The sequence below is a fragment of the Choloepus didactylus genome, chromosome 18, assembly GCF_015220235.1.
Source record: "Choloepus didactylus isolate mChoDid1 chromosome 18, mChoDid1.pri, whole genome shotgun sequence".
Lineage (NCBI taxonomy): Eukaryota > Metazoa > Chordata > Mammalia > Pilosa > Megalonychidae > Choloepus > Choloepus didactylus.
Window position 1 is genome coordinate 28,275,668 of NC_051324.1, and position 14,573 is coordinate 28,290,240.

Sequence of the window (14,573 nt, forward strand, 5' to 3'; positions counted from 1 at the left end):
CTGCATATGTTCTTGTAAAGTTCCTGTCTAATCACGGACGGTTAAGCTCCATGGCACCCTTCTTCTGCTTCTGTTTTTTTATTTATCAGAATATCTGATCTGCAGGCCAGAGCTCCTCTGTTTGTTGTTATGGCTTCATCCAAACACATGTCGAAGCTGCAGTTTTCTGAGATATTCTTGGATTCGTCTTAAAGGGCTTACTGTGTTGGTCTATTTATTAACTTCTATTTGAGGACCAATAATAATGAGATGCCTTGGAAGCTGTATTTGCTGCCAGGCCACCCGCGTGGTGTTGGGTGGACAAAACAGCTCCCCAGAGAGCCCAGGGGGGTAGGCTCCCAGGGAGCCTAAGCCTTTCCCAGGCTTAGCACCGGGAGGTTTTAGGCTGCCACTAATTATAGCTGAGCGTGTGCTGAGCATGGGGCTGGCTCTTTGTGTACTTTTTCACTTTTAAGCCTCAGGACAACTCTGGACGTATTGGTATCCCCATCTCCAGATGAGGAAACCGAGGGCCAGAGAATTCAAATAATCTGCCCCAAGTTATTCAGAGGAGGCAGACATGTCCAGGTGGTCCAGCACCAGCAGGCTTTCAAATTTCCAGAAATCTCAGTGATGTGAATTCAAATCACCCATTGAGAAGAAACAGAAAAATGCTCAAATAGTTGAAATAGCTATTTCACACTCCTGTACTAAAATCCAAAGCTTTTGTCTTGCATACAGTTCTAATAACCTGGTTCTCTGATCCATAACAGAAGATAAAAGGGACATGGGGGGAAGCTACTAGAAGGAGCCCACTACCAGCATGCAACAAGAAGTAACAGCTGACAGTAAGGGGAGGGAAAAAGAAACTTTAAAAGCAGACCTAAGTCTTTGGGGTCATTTCGGGGTAGTAGCAAAAACCCCAAATCCCTCGATTGCTGGAGAGGACTGCACTCTGATAGGCCAGATCAGTACCTGAGACATCTTTAGAATCAGGGCATATTATACAAATGCCCTGATTAAGAATACAAGGGGCATGCATGATACATTTGAGAAAAATGTAAAAAATAGTTAAAATAAACACTCTTAGGCCTTAAACAAATATCTTCAGTCATGTGCAAACCCTACTTATGTGAAAATGCCTCAGCCCCCAAGTGGGTGAGGGAGTTGTGACTGCAGTGAAGCTGTGGGGGGCTGCACCCCACATCAAAGAAGTGTGCTCAGAGACCATGTGACCATCATGTGAACATTTAATAAGCAACCAGAAGTGGGAGGAGGGGTGGTGAAAGCTAGTTGGGCACTGCCATGGGAGTGCCCCTCATTCCCTGGAAAGGAAAGATGATGGCAGCTTCTTATAGTAAGCATGAGGGGAAGTGCCTGGGCAGTGTCACACCTAGTAACAGACCCCCTCTGTTCTGTACTTTCATCCAGGTTGCCTTTTTCCTCTACAATGGGGTGTCACTGGATCAGTTTGTGCTGCAGGTAACCCATCCACGTTACCTGAAGAACTCACTGGTTTACCACCCACAGCTCCGAGCCCAGGCTTGGCGCTACCTGACGTACATCTTCATGCATGCAGGGTGAGTACCTTTTTTTTTTTCATATATTTATTAAGAGTTCCTATAGAAAAATAAGTGTCCAGATAACACAGATTGAAATACATTTTTAAAGTTTGTTCGTATCTACCTAGGCACAGGATTTGATGTGGCATCTTCAAACTCATTGACTACCAAAATATACAAATAAATTATTGAGAGTGTCTGGGAGAAGGGAAAATATAGGGAGGAAAATGCAAGCAGGATTAGCATACATATACACATAATGTGATTCTTGCTAGACATATGTTGCAAATTTGTCCTGAGCTTCCTAGTGGCTAAAGCAAAGGAGGAAATGTTGTCGGTTACTGAAATTTATTTTCCGTAAACTGTGTGAGTGCCCCTGTGAAATAAAGGACCAACTTGTTGAAATGACCTTCCTCCCGAGGTGGTCTCCACGTATGGTGAGGATCTTCTGGAGGAACTCAAGCAATGCTTACAGTTTCTGTTTGCAGAACTCTGTGGGCTCTTTGGGGGCTGGAACACAACCAGTTCTCACTGGTGTCGCCTACCTCATTTCCATGATAAGGACCCACCAGTTGACTGGGTGATCATCCAGGTCCAAGTTTCTAAAAAGCAGCCACCTTGGCTAGAGACTGTTTTTATGTGGTAGAGATGCTGGGCTGGGAAAGAAGAATCTCAGGATACCAGACCTCTCTGTTTGTCTTCTCCAGCATCTCAAGAGAAGTGAAGGAATTCCCTGTTAGCCTGGGAAAGACCCTGGGGGTGACTGACCCTCGGGTTGGAAATAGGAAACAGAACTCCAGTGGCTCCAGCATTCCCATTCCTCAGCAGAAAGGTTCAAGTGGCCAGGAGGGAGCCCTACTGTGAGGCTCCCTTCCTGCTGATACTCTAAAGTGGCCCAAGAGCCAGCCCCTGACTGACTGCTCCTGCTGGAGAAAGTGCTTTGGGATGAGGAGACATCTCAGTGGCTGCTGATGAATGTCTCCCATCTGGGCCCAAGGGGACAGTCAGTAGGTGTTGTTTTCTTTGCTTGGTGTGTACCAGGCTTTGATCTCACGGGGTTAGGGAGCAGGGTGGGAGAAGCATATCACACCCCAGTTTCCTCATGAGCCACGATGCTGGAGGCAGCAGGAGCTGGAGTCTTCCCTGCCCTCAGACCTTCCTTGATCTACAGGCTGGGGAAGGATGATGGCTGCAGCCTCTTTGCTCCATTGTCTGCCTCCTGAGCCGAAAGCTGGAGTGTGGACAGGGCACAGGGGCCCTCAGCTGAGGCCCACAGGGGTGGCCTTGGGCCTTTCTTGCACAGTTGCTCCTGTTGGGGCAGTGCCTGCCGGGGAAGACCTTGGGAGGATTCTCTAGGTCCATGGAGTTTGAGGGAGGGGGCTCTTGGCTGATGCAACAAAGACAGGAGCAGCAGTGGACAGGAGCCGGGGACAGCTGGCCAGCACCTAGGGAGGGCCTAGCAAGGTGACCCGTTACTCAGAGTCACTCTCCAGGCCTGGGAATCCAGAAGTCACTGTGAGAGGGAAGAGCTCAGGATTGGGAGGCAGGAGCCCTGGGTTCTCCTTTCCTGGCCTCCTCTACTCTCAGTTCTGAGGCTGTAAAACAAGCAGATGGGACCAGAAAACCTCTGAGGTCCCTCACAGAGTCTGTTGCTATCACCCAGCTCATTTCCAATGAATTTTTCTGACACTTCTAATATCCATGGACTCATTCAGCTCGCACAGTCAGAGGAGGGTGGAAGATTCCAGGCACGTAGTTTGGCACCCCCAGCAGAGCCTGCAAACCAAGAGCAGGACTGGGTACCCAACCAGCGCTTGGCCCCTTGCTACCTGCTCTGTTGCCCAACAACTTAAACCAGCCCAGGAAGCTGCCCACCATAAGTGTGGTTTAAATGAGACAATGGATGCTAAAGAGTTTTGTAAACTTGATATGTTTCTGTCTTTTCTCATAACATATGCACTTGGCTAGACAGCCCACATATTTAGCAAGAAGATCTGGCCACAGGTCTATAATAATATAAAAAGGAAGGCAGTCACAGGGTAAGAAAACTGGGGTCCCATATCCCAATCCTGAGAGTTTAGGGGGCAGAACATGTTGTTTTCACAGCAGGAAAAAGTTAAGATAACACTGAACTATTACATTACAGGAGATATCTTTAATGCACTTAAAGCATCTCTCTAAATAGCAGTTCTGTGGCCTGGTGAAAGGAGCAGGTCAGGCAGATCGGAGGCCCGGACGGCAGTGCCAGCCTAGCCACCAGCCAACCAGTGACCTGATGCCAGTCGTGCCCCTCTCTGAGCCTCAGCTTCTCATGTGTCAGCTCATGGCATTGCTGGGTCCTGACCGTGGCTGTTTCTGTTCGCTGTGCATTCCTGTCCCAGCTGGTGGGGAGGTGTGGAAGGAATGCTCTGTCCAGGATCTCCGTCTGTGTTGCAGTTGCCTGTATCTGGGTCTGTGCTCCTCTCCCCAGCAGACTGTGAGCTTCTCAAGGGCAGGGCTGGAGTTGTTTTGCCTGCTAGATCCTCAGCATGCTTGGCATACAGGGTCTGTTGAATGAGTGGATGACTGTGAATGAATGAACGTGGTCTCTCTGTCACAGGGTGGAACACCTGGGTCTCAACGTGGTGCTGCAGCTGCTGGTGGGGGTTCCCCTGGAGATGGTGCACGGAGCCACCCGCATCGGGCTTGTCTATGTGGCCGGCGTTGTGGCAGGTGGGCATGTGGGCCCCGTGTCTACAGGGACAAACCTCTGCAGGGTGGGCGGGGAGACCCCGAGAGGTTGGGAAGTCCCAAGCTTCCTGGGGACACAGTGGACACTTGTCATAAAGGCTCCTGCCATGAGGGTTGTCCTCGAGGTGATTTCTCCACCTTTCCAGGAGACTGGAAAGGGGGCTGAAGGGGGCTGCCACCTAGAAAGGGAGGTATGTAATAGCAAAGGGAGGAGAGCCTGGGACTTGAAACAGACTCACTGATTGGGGTTCAGGCTTCACACAGCCCCATTGTAGCCGTGTGGCCTGGGAGAGATTCATTAACCTCTCTTGGCCCCAAGTGAGGTCTGCCTGCAGGGTTGGCGCAAGCAGCCCATGTGAGTGACAGTGCTGAGTGAACCGCAGGTGGCGCAGTGTGAGCCCCCTGGAGGGGCAGCAAAGGATATGTGGAGCCAGGCATGCCTCTGGCTGGGCAGCACCTGTCCCCAAGTGGGCATCTAGCCTCCGCTCGAGCTGGCCACCATCCCGTTGGTTGACAGGGAGAGTCTGGGCCAAGAGGCAGTGAGCACTCACCCCCTCTGGAGGAGTCTGGGGCCTCTGGCTGATGTGGCACACATGTGACTCTGGCAGGGGGTCATGCCCTCACGGATGGTGGCCCCGGTGCCCTGTGTGACCCCCGGTGAGCCCCTTGCCTCCTCCTGCAGTGAGCAGATTTCTGCAGGGGAAGTCAGCACCAAGCTGACTTCTGAACACGGAACACGCGTGTGATGTTTCCAACTTTATTGCCGGCTTTTTTTTTTTTTTTTTTTTAACAAGGTTTGCCGCCTCAGCTCTTCAGCTTGACAGCTGTACCCAAGGGAGCTTTGTGTGTATGTTTAAGTAAGATCTTAATCCTTTTTGAGTGGCATTAAGGTTGTCATCAGCAGAGCAGGGCAGCACCAGCCTTGTAAATAATGGGCAGGCGGGGAGTCACTGAAGTGGCTTCAGCAATTGGAGAGGGGAGGGTCCTACCCCGCGAGCCTGGCCTGCTAGTTCCTGAACCCTTGGCCTGGGAGAGTCACCCGGCACTGCCTCTTGGGCTGCTTTGTGTGCTGAGCTCAAAACACTTGAGCCACCTTGGACAGCGCCTACGGAGCTGCTCTCAGCATCCAGCACCTCCCCTGCCCTTGAACCAAGGCCTAATGAGAATCTCTGTGTGCCAGACTTGCTCAACCATCCCCACACTCTCCCTAGTCCTGACATCTGGGGGATTTATAGCCACATTTTCCATACCTAGATACCCGGAGACCCAGATGTTAAATGGCGAGGAACAGGAAGATGCTTGTAACACTTGCAACTAGTATGCAATTAGACGGGCTTGCCAATAACCTGGAAGACAGAAATAAAATTCACAATGACTCAGGCCTCACCAAAGGAGGTGAAGCTCAGTGGGAAGATGGTGCAGGTAGTGCACTTCCCAGCCATACCTGTGCAGAGTGGGGGAAGGCCTGCACAGGCCCAAACGGAAGTGGGGCCCATAAACCAAGTGTGAGGGTGGGGGGGGGACACGCTGTAATGTGAGTGAGGGGCACTGTTCTGTCTGAATCACTGGTCCAGACCAGAGGGCACCCTGGACACAGCAGGTCATGTCATTGATCTCCAGGATTGAGTTGATTGATCCAGCCATGCCACCCACCCCTTCTCCCTCCTGAGAGAGGGAGGCCCGTTTACAGACAGGGAGATCCTGATTAGATGGCCAGTATTTGTCAAGCACCTACCATGTGCAGGCCGCATGTAATCCTCACAACCAGCCTACGAGGCAGATGCTATTACTCTTACCTGTTACGGGTACAGAACTTGTAAGTGGTGGCACCGGGATTCAAACCCAGGCTGTGCTCTGAACCACTACCCTGGTGTTCAGCGAACCAAGAGGTAGGAGACCTTTTCCTATGTGCAGATAATTTATTGTCGGAAGCTGATAGAGGTCTTAATAGATATCAGGCTGTGCCCAATTAAGGTGTTCCAAATATAAGGCCATCGTGTTATGTAAAAATGATAGCTCATCTCTGCTGAGCATATATGGTGCCCCAGGCATGTGGTAAGGGCTTGACGTACGTTGGCTCCTCTATCCATCACAACAGTGGGTGCTGTCACTCCCATTTTCCAGGATGTTCAGAGAGGTCCAGTGACTTGCTCCCTTTGCCCAGCCAAGAAGTGGTAAAACTAGGGCAGAAACCCTTCCCCTGTCTACTCCCAAGCCCTGTGCTTTTAATCAACGCTGAGGCCAATGTGTAATTCACTCATGGCTAACAATCGTATGGCTAACAATTTAAGTACTTTAAGAGCTGGTATCTTAAGTGCATCGCCAAGAACTTAGATTATAAATCTAGCACAGAGTTGGCCCCATGGAAGCAGTACATATTTTTAGAATAAATTAAAAGATACACAAATAAATAAGGTTACATTGCTTAAAGTTAGATGTTCTGCATATTTTTATATGGATTTTTTTTAATGGCCCAGGGAGATGTTGGAGAACACCTGCTTTAAAATTTTCCAGACTAAAATTATTGCAGTTATGCTACGGCAGAGTCACCAGTTTATCTGCTTGCTGGCATGGACCAAGTATTTTTAGGGGGGAATGGTGGTGGTGGGATTCATAGCCCCAAAGAGAATGCTCTCCTGCTCTGTTCTGTGCAGAGGAGTGTTCTGTCACTCTGGCTTGACCTTCTGACATTCTCTCCCCATCCTCTGCCTTCACTACCTCCATGGGTTCACCCTGGCCCTGTGGAACTATTTGTTAGGTTCCTAACGGCTTGTAAAGAAATCCTTTCTGGCTCACAGTTCTTGTCCTGGGATGGCCTCAGCTGGGTCTTTTTATTACTCTATATTTTTAAACATATATCCCTGTGTTTGTATTTGATCTCAGTTCCTCTAGTCAGGGACTAATCTGTGGTAATTTGAGGCAAGTCTTGGCCCACAAAAGGCAGGCAAATGGGTTCAGAATCACTTTCAAGATTCTAGAACCAGGATCTGAGCCCCGGAACGTGGATCTTAGGCCGAGACCTAATATCCTATCTGGAGGAACCCTTGAGGTGCCCTCCAGTGGGGGGCAAACTTTGCTCCCCACCCCCAGAATGGCTGCCCTGTGCTTTGCTCCATGAGTTAGGGGCTTCCTTTGAAAAGAGTTTTGCTGCTTAAAAGTTGGAAAGCCTAAGACCTCCTCCTTTTACAGATGAGAAGCTGAAGCCCAAAGAATTCAGGGGCTGTGCCCAAGGTCATGTCACTAGCTAGCCACGCCACCATTCAACACTCCTGCCACAATCCCAAAAGTGACCCTGGGCCTTGGGGTCGGGACTCTGAACCTCAGGGAGGGTGAGGGAAAGGTCAGCGAGTGCAGGCTTGACCTCTGGCAGGGGCCCTTCCCTGCCCCGGGCTGCCCGGCCACCGCTGCCTGGGCGCTGGGGGAAGACGAGGGAACGGTATCTGGGCTGCTTTGTAGGGAGCTGTGCCAAGGGAAAAGGCCAGCCCAGGAGGCTGCAGCTTCTTCTTTCCAAATGGTAATTAATGAGGAGCGGCTTGGGCAGCCGGCCCTCCGCTGTGCCGCCCTGCAAGTGCAGCGTTCCCAGCCAGGAGAGCGTGGGAACCCTTTGTCCTGCAGACCCTGGTGCGTGTTTGTTTGCCACCCTGGGATTTTTTTTTTTCTTTTTCCTGTTATATATGGCTGACCCCGTGGCTAGGCAGTAAAAAGAGAGAAAGTTATCTGACAATAGATCAATACCTAATTAAAGCCGGAGGGAAGGCATGAAAGGGGAGAAGAAAGATTTATAGTTGCTCTGGGAGGGGAGGGCTACAGAGGTCTCAGTTCATGACAGTTTTGTTTTTCTCTGAAAGATTACATTCTCCTCTGAGACAAGGGTTCTTGTGGGGTTCTCTTCTTGCAGGGTCTTAGTGAACCCTGAGAGAGGTGGTGGGAGAAGGCTCCTGACGGGGGATGGGGGGGCTCTCCAGGCCCAGGGTGGTCCCGTGCTGCCATTCCTGGGCTGGGCCCCATCTCCTCCCAGGTGGCAAATCCTCCACTCCTGCAGACCCTGCAGAATCTGGCCCTCTTCTGGTCCCTCTTCTCTCCCCGCAAGCAGTGGCTAATTGGCCCATGAGCCTGCGGGCGTTTTCCAGGGTGATTTCTGCACACTCACCCAGGCCAGCCACCTTGCTTCCCCTGAGCTCTGGGCTCTACCTCCAGGTTATTTTTAGTCTCCCGTGTCTTTCCCTGGCAGCCAAACCATTGATCACACTTAAATGAGACCAGAACAATAAATCCCCCATCTCCTCTTCATCCAGCTTCCCTCCCAGGGCAGAAGTTTGCCATCTCCCAGACCCGGAGTTGTCCTCCATTGCTTTCCCCCAGAGGGTGTGACATCATGTCTCTCTTTTCCCGGTGACTTTTCAAGGATATTTTTTCCCCTGCAGAAGCCCCCACTTGGAAGATCCTGTTGGCCTTTTGTGATTTAATTGGGCTGGAAGAAGGTTGGGGGGTGACACTCAGCAGGTCTCTAGGTGCTGTTGAGAAGAGAGATGGAAGAGGACTGAGGCTAACCTCTATGCCAATTTGGGGAACGGTTGCTTCAGCGGCCAGGACTTTGGGTTTTGTGCCAGGCATACCTGGACTCAAACCCTGGTTCGAGCACTTCCAACCAGGAGACTGGCTGTGCTCAGTGTCCTTATCTGCACAACGAGGTGACTAGTACCTGCCTTAAAGCCTTGTTTAATGATTAAAGGGGAGAACTTCAGTAAAATGCTTGGCCCAGTGTCTGACCCTTAAGTGGTAACCATCTCTACAATAACTACACTGCTATTTTCACAATGGCTCCAGAACCCCGAGATAGCACAGCGTCAGGCAGAGGTTGGGTGGAGAAGCAGGTGGTTTGGATCCTAGTCCTAGTTCTCCTTGGCCAAGTCATTTCCCTTTTGGCTTTGTTGAATCTTTATTTCTCAAATGTAAAATGAGAAGTTCAAATTGAATGGTTCCTTCAGCTCTGAATTAATCTTCCATGGGCTGTGAGATGGGATCAAGGGAGGAAGAGATGGAGCCTCTTGCTCTGGAGTCGTACTCCTGGGGCTGCAGAATCCGAGGGCCCCAGGCTGGGAGGGGGAGGCCCCCTCCGGCATTCGTGAGACCTCTCACTCTCTTTCTGTCCCAGGGTCCTTGGCAGTGTCTGTGGCTGACATGACTGCGCCTGTCGTGGGCTCCTCTGGCGGGGTGTATGCGCTCGTCTCTGCCCATCTGGCCAACATCGTGATGGTGAGCACCTCTGGGTCCCAGCACGCTTTCCTGGCGCTCCTTTCACCGTCCCTGGCCCGGGCGATAGTCCTCTGGAACTGGGTTTGGATCCTGGTCCACGCGCTCTCCAGCCCCCATCCATCAAGCGCCCGGCGGGCCTGGCCAGTGGCAAAGTTTGCAGACACCCCTCACCCTCAGTAGACCCGACTCAAATGGGTCCTTTCCACATACAATTCATAGTCCCTCCAATCACGGCACGTCCTATGAATTTCCCCATCTCCCTGTTCCCCCCTTTCCCATTCAGTGACTTAGAGAAGTGTTATAATTCTTGTCCATTGGCGTAGATTATTCGAAGTAAAGGGACTCTAGAGATTGTGTCATCAAAGGTCTCCAATAGAAAAGGAAGCTCTGAGACGTTAAGTGATTTGTCCAAAGTCGCGATCAAATTTGTGGCAAATCAGAACTACGGTCCACATCTCCTGACCACCATTCAAGCATTGTTCCCTTACACCAGCCTCTCCCAGGGGCAGGACCCTGCTGTTCCATTTCTCACGCGCATCTTGACCTTTTCCCAAAATTTGCTATGGAGCTGGGTAGTCTGGATCTGAATCCAGCTCCCTCACTTCCTAAAGGGTGACCTGGAGCAAATTACTTAACTCCTTTGTGCCTCAATTTCTACATCTGTGAAATGGGATGTCATGAGATGAGGGAGATAAATTGAAAAGTAATCACTCGATATGTGTTCACTTTATTCCCTACTCTTCAGAGAAGAGGCCACGCTGGGCTCAGAATAGAGACAGAGTCTTTGGTGTTCCTGAACTCTCCCATGGCTTTCTGCTTCTTTATTATTCTCACTCACCTGCCCTGTGCCTCAACACCTTCCCTTTTCTTTTCACCAAAGTCCTCTTCATACACAGAGAGAGAGCACGAGAGGGAAAGACAGACAGACACTGCTTGACTACACTCCATCCTTGCCTGAATTTTGGCATCTAAAGTGGATGCTTAGAGACACTATGGGTGTCAGGAAGCATGTGTGGACGAGAAAGCCTGAGAGTCTGTGTGTGTGTGTTTGTGCATGTTCACACACCTGCAGCTCAGTCGGCTGGAAACTCGGGAGCCCAGGGCTGCCTCGCGTGGGCCACTTTTAAATGGGTCACTCTGTATCAGTGCCACGGCTTTCCCCAGACACAGATTTTCTCCTGAATTCTGCCTCCTCCACTCTCCCCTCCCCCTGCCCCAATTCCTTTCAGTAGGTGAAGGAAATGCTAATGTCCCACCTCCCATTCCCCCCCAAGATGTGTGTGTGTGTGTGTGTGTGTGTGTGTGTGTGTGTGTGTGTGTGTGTGATGAACAAACAACTAAAAGAGAACACGGGAAAGAAGAAACAGACAGGAGTTCATAAAGATGTTCTGTTCCACCCCCTTCCCCACCTCCATGGGAAGCAGCCCTGATGCCCCGAAGTTCCCATGGTGAGGGCAGACCACCCCAAGGACCGTGAGGAGGGGAGTGAGGGCCATGGGGGGAGGTGTGAAAGCAGTTTTGCTCCAGTTTACTCTTCTTTCTGGCAAGGAGCCCACAGCCCATGGCTGCGGGGAGAGACAGCCCCATCTGAGAGCCCAATACCCTTCCAGAAGGAAAGGGCTTTCCCTAGCTAACTGGAAGATTTTCCATCCACGCAGCCGACCTACTGGTAGCCCTTCTCTACAAAGTTGTCTCGTGCTTATTTGGTGTGGAAAAATGGTCAGTTTCCTTTTGCCAAGAGACCTCCTTTATCTAGCACAGAGCTGAGCAATTCAGAGATGCATCGGGCTGAACCATATGAAATTGCTGTTTCCATGGGCCCAAAACAGCTAAACATTGGCAATTTCATATGGTTCAAATAGATATCTTGTTTTTTGTTCCAAAATGAAGATTTGGTCTGTGTTGTACATACACAGTAAAGCTCTTCATCAGATCAGAAGGCAGAAAAACCATGGGTTTGACAGTTGTGAAATCTGGATTTGAGTACTAGTGTCACCACTTAATAGTTAACACCAGTGAGTTCCTTAACTTACCAGGACCCAGCTCTCTCATCTGTAATCCCTTCTTCACAAGGTAGTTGTGAGGAAAACATGAAAACAATGGACTTGAAAATGCTTTCCATACGGCAAATCACCCTACGGCTGTGAGATCCCATCTGTCTGTATATATGTGAGTCTGTGTGTATATATGTCTCTGTGTATTTTTATGTATATGTAATTTTTTATCTTTATAAGTTCTATTTGTACAGATAACTGCCAGAAGATGTTCTTTGTGCTTCAGAAATATAATACAAAATTGTTTAAGACTTCTGTCCTAAGATCCATTTAAATAAGAGATTCTTTCTACCTTAAGTGAAAGTATGTCGTAATTTTTATAAAAACACTTTGAGTTTCAAAAAGCTTGCAGTTCACATCAAAGGAATTAAATTCAGAAAATATTTCAATGAAAGATCTAGATTATATGAAAGACCTACAATCGAGACTTTCTATTTTAAATACTAGAAGTATAAAGAGGAATGTAATTGAATAATTTATCAATTGCCTCTTCCTGTGGCCCCCAGGCAGACTTCCATTTTTAAATATACGAGATATTTACTTATATATCTGTGTATATACAATTATACTTTGCTCTGTTTGATAGTTGTTTTCCTTAAATTTTTGAGATCTGGGTTTTTGCAAATTGAACTATGTTATCAAAGCACTAAGAAAGACTGTTGTCTAAAAGACACAAAAGGTTCTGTGTTTAAAGGCTCACTTTATTAAGTGAAAAATCCTTTCGTAAGACAGAGAGACATTCCCTAATTTATCTGTGTTGTGCTTTCACGCTTCCTTTATTGGGTTTTCTTGGAGTTACTTAATAAGGGACTGTTTCTAACGGAGATGTAAAGCTGTATTGAAACAATCTCCCTACCTGGGTTGCTGTCTGTGGGCCCTTAACTGGTTGGATGAGCAAGATGCCGGGGACTGGTTAGCGACTTGTTTGCGATGGGTGAGTTACTGGCTGTGGGAGAGAGTGAAATTAAAGGTCCTGCTAGAGGTTTGTATCCCCCAGGGGCCCGAGGGCTTTTGAACATTTATAGCAGCAGCAGAGCTGGCTGTGTGTGAGATTTTATTCTTCTCTCCCGTTGTGGCACTGCACTCATTTTATTGGGGGAATAATGCGTCGGGAAAATGAAGCAGCTGGTGAGAAGGGGTGACTTTCTAGTTTAACCCCTCAGCTACTGGGAGATTGGTCATTTACTGATGTTCACTCAGCTTTGGGGGCAACCGGGTCAGACAGCGGAGGCTGGTGTAGAACGTGCCCCTCTCAGAAGAGTAGGTGGTGTGGCGGACAGAGCCCTGGACTGGAAACCCTTATCCCAGCTCGGCCATAACTCCCTGTGACCTTGGCCTAGCCCTCCTGAATCTTCAATGTTGTCTTCTCTAAAATGGGGGGAGGATTCAGAACCTCATTTGAATGGGGCACACACTCCAATGCTTTCAGGGGCCAAGCAGGTGTTGTAAAGGAATGAAGCTGGCCGCTGACACCGTGGCAAAACTAGAGCTCCCCTGCTCTTCCCAAGGTCATTCAGAATCAGAATGTTTAAAGCCGCTCTGTCGGGTAAACCAGCAGTCTTTGGTCTCTGGCCTGCCCATCCTCATGCAGCCTCAGGTCTAGGCACTAATGTCAGACATTTCGTGGTGCTTACCAGGTGCTGGGGTGTCCTTAGAGCTTTACACACCTTGACTCATTGAATCCTCACAACAACCTAAGTGAGACAGGTGCTACTGTTATCTCAACTTGGTAAATGAGGCAATAGAGAAAAAGGGATTCTGCTCCTAGAGCTGCTTGGGAGAGTAGGGAGCAGTGCCATCTCTAGGAAGGTGACCAGGAGACATGGAGAGCCGAACCGGCAGGGAGCCACCTGCCCATGGTACTGATGGTGCTTTCCTAAGCCGGGTCGCAGACAGGGCCCAGGGCAGGACAGCAAGAAGCCAGGGGCTGCAACTAAAGTAGAGAGCAGCCGATAACATTTTAAACTTTAAATCTTTTTTATCACTCATAACACAGTGAAAGAGATGCTGTCTTCACGTAAGATATTCAGAGGGTTTTGATGAAGAAAAGGGATTAAAAATGTCCTGTATATGTGAATATATTTCAATTAAAAAAAAGTTCTTTAAAAAAAATGTCCTGTATAACTTTTGAAGGAGGATTAAGATCCACGGCTGCTGCTGTGAGTTGAATTGTGCTCCCCCCAAAAAAGATAAGTTATATTGAAGGCCTGACCTCTAGCACCTGCAACTGTGACATTATTTAGAAATTGGGTTTTTCAGATGAGGTCATCCTGGATTAGGGTGGGCCCTTATCCAATATGACCGGTGTCCTTAGGAGAAGAAGGAAATTTGGACACAGACCCAGAGGGAAGACGGAGGCACAGATTGGCGTGATGCAGCCACAAGCCAAGGAATGTCTGGGGCTCCCAGAAACCGGAAGTGGCCAGCAAGGGTCTGAAGGGCCATTTTGTCGGCTTCTCGGCCACGGATGTTCCTCTCGACGATGAGGTGGTCCTATCAGATGACTCCCAAGGACCCTCCCGTGGGGAGCCCAGTGGCTACCCACCAGGGCTAACTGAGCTGGCTCTGATGAGGTTGTCAAATCCAGTGGAGGGCACCAGCCCCCGTTCTGCTCCCTGTCCCCTGGCGCGGCTCCTCTGTGGCAGACACCAGCAGGTGACGGTGTTGTCCTGCCATCTGCTTCTAAGCAAAGAACGTGTCAGTGCAGAGATTAGATCCCTCCCCCACCCCCAAAGAGGGGCCGTGTGGCACCCATCTCGCCTTTTGTGAAAGAAGGGGTTGCTGGTCAGTAGGAATAATGGGGCAGAGGGAGGAGGTAGGCAAGAAGCTGAATGCCTCGAGGATTTCTCCCTCTTTTTGGCAGCTTCCCTGCATCCTGCTTGCTCGACTGACACTTTCATAGACATTATTGTATGTGCTGGGGTTCAGGGCACCTGTAAAGTTTAATGTATGTTGCCCCCCTACCCCGACCTCAAAGAAGTGTGAGATGTGT

The 14,573-nt window shown here is 49.5% G+C and overlaps 1 protein-coding gene across 2 annotated transcripts in view; it reads left to right on the forward strand.

Moving 5' to 3' along the window:
* Window positions 1–14,573, forward strand: part of RHBDL3 (rhomboid like 3) — a 39,099-nt gene that overhangs the window by 20,001 nt on the left and 4,525 nt on the right. For both annotated transcript variants that reach the window (XM_037810076.1, XM_037810075.1), the window contains 3 exons: window positions 1,411–1,559; window positions 4,141–4,253; window positions 9,427–9,527. In XM_037810076.1, coding sequence (XP_037666004.1) covers window positions 1,411–1,559; window positions 4,141–4,253; window positions 9,427–9,527 — 363 coding nt within the window. The remainder of the gene's footprint in view (window positions 1–1,410; window positions 1,560–4,140; window positions 4,254–9,426; window positions 9,528–14,573) is intronic.